This window comes from Dipodomys ordii, unplaced genomic scaffold (assembly GCF_000151885.1).
Source record: "Dipodomys ordii isolate 6190 unplaced genomic scaffold, Dord_2.0 Scaffold889, whole genome shotgun sequence".
Taxonomy (NCBI): Eukaryota; Metazoa; Chordata; class Mammalia; order Rodentia; family Heteromyidae; genus Dipodomys; species Dipodomys ordii.
This window is the reverse complement of record NW_012268105.1, coordinates 19,769-25,853: the sequence shown is the minus strand read 5'-3', so window position 1 is coordinate 25,853 and position 6,085 is coordinate 19,769. Positions and strand designations below refer to the sequence as shown.

The window sequence follows — 6,085 nt, the reverse complement described above, 5'->3', positions numbered from 1 at the left end:
GCTCAAGTGGTAGAAAGCTGGCCTTGAGCAAAAGAGCTCAGGAACAGCACCTAGGCCCTGAGTTCAAGCCCCACAACCACCACCAACAACTTTTTTGTATATGTGTACGTGTACGTGTACATGTGTGCGGGGGTGAAACTATATATACATAGTTAATGGACATTACACACTTCTGAACCCTAACTCACCTGTGCAGATTATAAGCCAGGTCAATAGCAATGAGCACACCTGTGGGTGAAGGGTAAATACTCATGTTGTCTGTGGTATAATCCAGGAACTTGGCCCTGGCATAGCGTTCGATATCATGGGAATCATAGTCCCCCCAGCGCAACTGGATGTCAATCCAATACTTCTGAGTAGTGGTGCTGTCCATCACATCCCTAAAAATAGAAAGAGGTTTCTTGAAAGCCACAACTGTAACAAATGTCTCCAGAGCCATGAGAATATCTACTTATTACACCTAAATCCTGAAACTTCTGCCTGTTCCACCTCAGATAGAGAATCAGCATGGCCTGGTGCCAGTGGCTCACACTTGGAATCCTAGCTACTCAGGAGGCTGAGATTTGAAGACCACAGTTTAAAGCCAGCCCAGGCAGGAAAGTCTGTGAGACTTATCTCCAATTAACCACCAAAAAACCAGAAGTAGTGCTGTGGCTCAAGTGATAAGAGTATTGGCCTTGAGCTGAAGAGCTCATGGACAGACCCAGAGTTCAAGCCCCATGACTGACACCCCCCCAAAAAAAATAAATAAATAAAAGAGAAAGAGAATCAGCACATCTCACTGAGAGTATCATAGGCTACAGTGGTTAGCACTGGCTCCAAGTTTGAAAGAAAGTCAGGCAGGGAGCTAGGTGTGATGACATATACTTATAATCCTAGAACTTGTGAGGATGAAACAGGAAGATCCTAAGTTTAAGGGCAGGCTGAGCCTCTCTCTCTAAAAAAAAAACCAAAAGATAAAGAAAGAGGAGGTTAATGTCTTCCTTAATTCTACTAGGAAAATAGTAACACTAAGTTACCTGGATGCTGAGAAGTAGGTTATAAAACACTTACTTGGAATCAGCCAGCAACGAAGGCCGGGAGACATTCCATTTATAGGAGGCAAACAGTAATATGTCTGCACAGGAAGAGTTCATCTTATAGGACTTTCGAGGATGGATTGTCTCCTTTTGCACAGTCTCAATTTCCAGTGCATCCAGTTCCTGGTCAAACACCTGAAGATGAAGATGGAAAGGTGGTAACTTATTACAGAAATCCACTTAGTATGAGAGTGTAGAATTTAAGAGAAGAAAGCAATATGAATCTCATCTTCATAGCATCCAGGGTAGATTTTTCATACTCAAAAGAGCAAGCTGTTTGGACTCTTTCTGATACCCTCTTATCCTTCAATTGTAGCCTACCTGACACAAATCCATAACAATGCTCTCATGGATCTTCTGCCACAAGTGAGCTCGGAATATCTGGATGAGGGAGATCTTCAGTGTAGGGATTTTGCCATGCATGAAGATACCTGTCAGGTCCAGCTGCACCTGAAAGCCTACATATACCTGTCAGGAAAGAGGGAATGTGATATTAGTGATCAAGAGACTTTAGTTCTCAGGATATAATTAAGGCAGCAGAATCTTTTTGTTTTCAACTCTCATGTCTAAGACTTACATTGGCTCGATTTATAGTTGGGGACCACCAAAGGGTGAATCTACGATTGGGAATCTGATTCAATCCTGATCGCTGAGCATTAGTTAGTTTCTTCCACTTCATAGATTCCTCAAAGCCACTGGCCTTCTCCCTGGGAGAAGAATCATATGAAGTGAGATCCTATTATCTCCCAGAGTACTGCTGACTTCCAGGTGGTAGCTATCTGGGCAACACCACAGAAGACTGTGAAAGCTCACAGAACTGTAATAGGTTCCCGTCATAAAAGGAGGGGAAAATCCTTACCAGAAGAGACCTTCCCATGTAGGGAAGTAGGTGCCCTTGAAGAGTGTGTGCTCCAGAATGCCTTCTACACCACCCAGGGCCTGGATCATGTCTGTACGGTAGTTGTTTAGGTTCCAGAGCTTTCCATCATGCCGCTGGTGTGTCCACCAGAAAGGGTTCTGTTTCAAAACCTAATGGGAAAGCAAGTATTGTCAAGCTTCTGTTAAAGTCCTTCAGATAGCCATAAGTATTCCTTATTAGAGAAAATTCTCTACTACCTCTTTCACATACCTGGTACTGCTTAAAGTCTGTTCTGACACGCCAGCCCTTATCATAAGCCAATGTATGCCGGTCCTTCTGGAAAAGGGTGTTGATTCGAGGAATGCCACGATCCCATGAATCTTCTAGATCTTCTAAAGTCAGTCGTCTGACCAAGAAAATAAAATTAAAGTTATAATATGTTCTCATGCAGAGATCACCAATCCATCCTGGCTAAGTGATAAGCAGGATTAAAAAAACCTAACTTTTGGGGCTGGGAAGGTGGCTCAGTGGTAGAGTGCTTGCCTTGCATGCCTGAGGCCCTGAGTTCGATTCCTCAGCATCACATAAGCAAAAAGAAAAAAGCCGGAAGTGGCGCTGTGGCTCAAGTGGTAGACTGAGGCCCTGAGTTCGATTCCTCAGCATCACATAAGCAAAAAGAAAAAAGCCGGAAGTGGCGCTGTGGCTCAAGTGGTAGAGTGCTAGCCTTGAGCTGAAGAGCTGAGGGACAGCGCCCAGGCCCAGAGTTCAGGCCCACGACTTGACAAAAAAAAAAAAAAAAATCATTTACTAACAAAGCGGATCATCTTTTCATACTATGTTTGGCATTTTCAGTTCCTTTACTAAACTACCTTTTATCTCTTCAACTGGGCCCATTGTTCAAGTTCCAGTACTGGTACAAAAAAAAAAAAAAAAGGGCAAACAAAAAATACCCTTCTTAGCCAGGCACTGGCGGATCACGCCTGTAATCCTAGCTACTCAGGAGGTTGAGATCTGAGGATCTGGGTTCAAAGCCAGCCTGGGCAGGAAAGTCTGGGAAACTCTTATCTCCAATAAGCCACTAGAAAACCGGAAGTGTCACTGTAGCTCAAGTGGTAGAGCGCTAGCCTTGAGCTGAACAGCTGAGGGACAGCGCTCAGGCCCAGAGTTCAAGCCCCATTACCAAAAAAAAAAAAAAATCCTTCTTGCTATTTTGGCTATTCTTTATTTTTTTGCCAGTCCTGGGCCTTGAACTCAGGGTATGGGGACTGAGTTTCATTTGCTCAAGGCTAGCACTCTACCACTTGAACCATCGAGCCACTTCCAGCTTTTTCTGTGTAAGCCACATTCCCAGCCCTGGCAATCCTTTTTTATAGTTATTCATCCATGAATCTTCAGTATCTCATGTTCCTGGAATTACCAGGTGAATTCTAGGTAGGCACATGACATATGGGTGCAATTATGGCCCAATTAAACAGACTCACTCACTTGGGCACGAAGGTCAGATATGCAGATGAACTTCTTAAGCACATTCTTTGGAAGGATATAAGTATAGCCAGTCTCCTTGATGTCATCAGAGGAAACATAAATGTGATTGGTCCGTAGGTGCAGGTTGGCAGCAGAGATGGCCCTAAAAAACAAGTAGGGAATATCAGGATCTTTCAACATTATCAGCAAACACACCATCATCCCTGCCCTCTTGCTCTTCATAATACCTGACCCTCCATTCAGTCTTAGATGAGAAGGTCTGAGTCTCATAGTTGCTGGTGGTAGAGGTGATGATCTCGTCACCATGTTTGTTGACAGTGCGAGTTTGGGTTGCAGTCAGCTGTGACTGTTCTTTGGTCTGCTTCTCAATCTCTGCTATCTGCTGCCGCTGCTGTGATGGAGCTGAGATCTCCATACCCAAGATGATATCTCGAATTTCTGACTGTGTCAGTGATGCCACATTCACACTGTGGGAATAGTCTGAGTTACACGAGATCCTTTCCCCTTTGTCACTTTTGCCTTGATGTCAAAGCTGTAACTTGTGAACAGGACAGACCATAACTTTACCCAGATAGTCCTCAAGTGACACAAAAAGTGCTCTGACACAAAACAATTCTCAAAAATGGAAATGTTAGGCTATAGATATAGCTCAAGTGGTAGGGCATGCCTAGTAGGCTCTGAGTTCAAACCCTAGTAACCAAGGGTAAAAAGATACACATACACATATACACACATACATACACAAACATGTATGTATTCCAATCGAGGCATGGTAGCATATGACTGTAATTCCAGTAGTCAGGAGATTGAGGCAGGAGGATTATGAATTCAGGGCAGCCCAGACTACACAGTGAAAACTCTGTCGCAAAATACTGTCACTGGTGGCTCATGCCTATAAACCTAGCTACTCAGGAGGCTGTAATCTGAAGATCACAGTTGAAAGCCAGTTGGGCTGGAAAGTTCGTGAGACTCTTATCTTCAATTTGCCACCAGAAACCAAAAGTGGATTTGTAGCTCAAAATGGAAGAGTAGTATCTTTGATTAGAAAAGCTTAGGGACAGTGTCCAGGCCCTGAGTTTAAGCCCTATGACCAACAAAACAAAACAACAACAACAGAAAAAAAACCCACAGATGAGCTAGGCTCACACCTGTAATCCTAGCTACTCATTAGGCTGAGATCTAAGAATTGCCCAGCCTGGGCAGGAATGTCCATAAGACCCTTATCTCCAATCAGTTACCAAAAACGCCAGAAGTTGATAATGTGGCACAAGTGGTAGCCTTGAGCAAAGTAGCTCAGGAACAGCACCCAGATGCTGAGTTCAAGCCCCAGACCGGCACCAATAACAAAACAGAACAAAACAAAAACCAGAGAAACAACAACAAAAAAACAAAAATCTCAGAAACCCTAAAACTTATTCTGTCAGAGGCACTATTAGTCACCTTAATGAATATTTGGGAGTTTATGGATACTTTTGGATGCTGCAATGACATGGAAGAGAGTCGACAGAACATACGTGTTGACAGCAGAAGTACTTAGGGACTTGGACATTTATAAAAAGAAATACCCTGCTGGGCAATGGTGGCTCACATGCCTGTAATCCTAACTATTCAGGAGGCTGAGATCTGAGGATCATGGTTTGAAGCTAGCCCAGACAGGAAAGTCTGAGAGACTCTTATATCCAATTAACTATTTAAAAAGGCCCTAAGTAGAACTGTGGTTCAGTGGTAAAGCACTCGCCTTGAAGGAAAGAAGTACAGGGACAACAGCCAAGCCCCAGAGTTCAAGCCCCAGACCAGCAAAATGAAAAAACTTAAATAAGCAAATAAATGTATCCTGCTCAAAATGACAAAGATACCTCCATGAAAAGCATGGGCGCTGCCTATGTTACCTGAAAATACTGTCTACTTTTTTTGGCATCTCAGACTATTTCCTGAGAAACTTCTAAGCCTAAATGCTATGCTTAGATGCACTTTGCCCTTTAGGAATCTCCTGCATGTTTCCCCACCATCACTGCTCACTTGTTTTTCTTGCCGTAGTCAGCCAAAATAAGATCCTTGAGCTGCACCTCCACCTTGATCCACTCCTCATCAGTCAGGGTAGGCCAGATGTGGTGGGGTTCTGTAATAGTAGTTTTATCTGGCTTTAGGATCACCTTTGCACGGTCATTGTTCACATGCAGGGCCCGCAGAATCAAGATGAGACGGGAGAAAGCCTGAAAAAGATTCAGGAGTGTCAGGAAGTCAGCCACTTGAGGGTTTCCCACCTTTCTGTATTGTTTCAGAAAACCAAGGAAATGACTTCAAACTCTAGGATCCTAACCCCTCTCAAGCCAACAAGTTTCTTCCCATCTACATGCCAAAAATTTGAAAATGACCTCAATAAATGGCTTGTGAGGAAACCTAAGACACAGGATCTTCTCCTGACTCTAAACACACTCGTAGAGGGACACTCTCTTCAAGTGACTTATTTTTTATTTATTTAATTTTTTTGGGGGTCCGGTCGTGGGGCCTGAACTCTGGGCCTGGGCGCTGTCCCTCAGCTCTTCAGCTCAAGGCTAGCGCTCTACCGCTCGAGTCACAGCGCCACTTCCGGCTTTTTTCTTTTTGCTTATGTGGTGCTGAGGAATCGAACCCAGGGACTCAGGCATGCAAGGCAAGCACT

The 6,085-nt window shown here is 43.9% G+C and overlaps 2 protein-coding genes across 2 annotated transcripts; both read right to left on the bottom strand.

The window, feature by feature from the left end:
• Nucleotides 1-188: 188 nt before the first annotated feature.
• On the bottom strand, nucleotides 189-2,385 carry LOC106001929 (pre-mRNA-processing-splicing factor 8-like; the record flags this gene model as incomplete). Its single annotated transcript, XM_013036867.1, has 6 exons — nucleotides 2,209-2,385; nucleotides 1,939-2,108; nucleotides 1,657-1,786; nucleotides 1,401-1,547; nucleotides 1,054-1,214; nucleotides 189-380 (listed from the first exon to the last, which is right to left on the bottom strand). Coding segments are annotated over exons 1-6 (977 nt in total), but the record flags the coding sequence as incomplete, so codon positions are not given.
• An 880-nt stretch (nucleotides 2,386-3,265) lies between these two features.
• Nucleotides 3,266-5,691, bottom strand: LOC106001927 (pre-mRNA-processing-splicing factor 8-like; the record flags this gene model as incomplete). Its single annotated transcript, XM_013036866.1, has 3 exons — nucleotides 3,266-3,565; nucleotides 3,651-3,890; nucleotides 5,443-5,691. Coding segments are annotated over 3 exons (649 nt in total), but the record flags the coding sequence as incomplete, so codon positions are not given.
• Nucleotides 5,692-6,085: the final 394 nt, after the last annotated feature.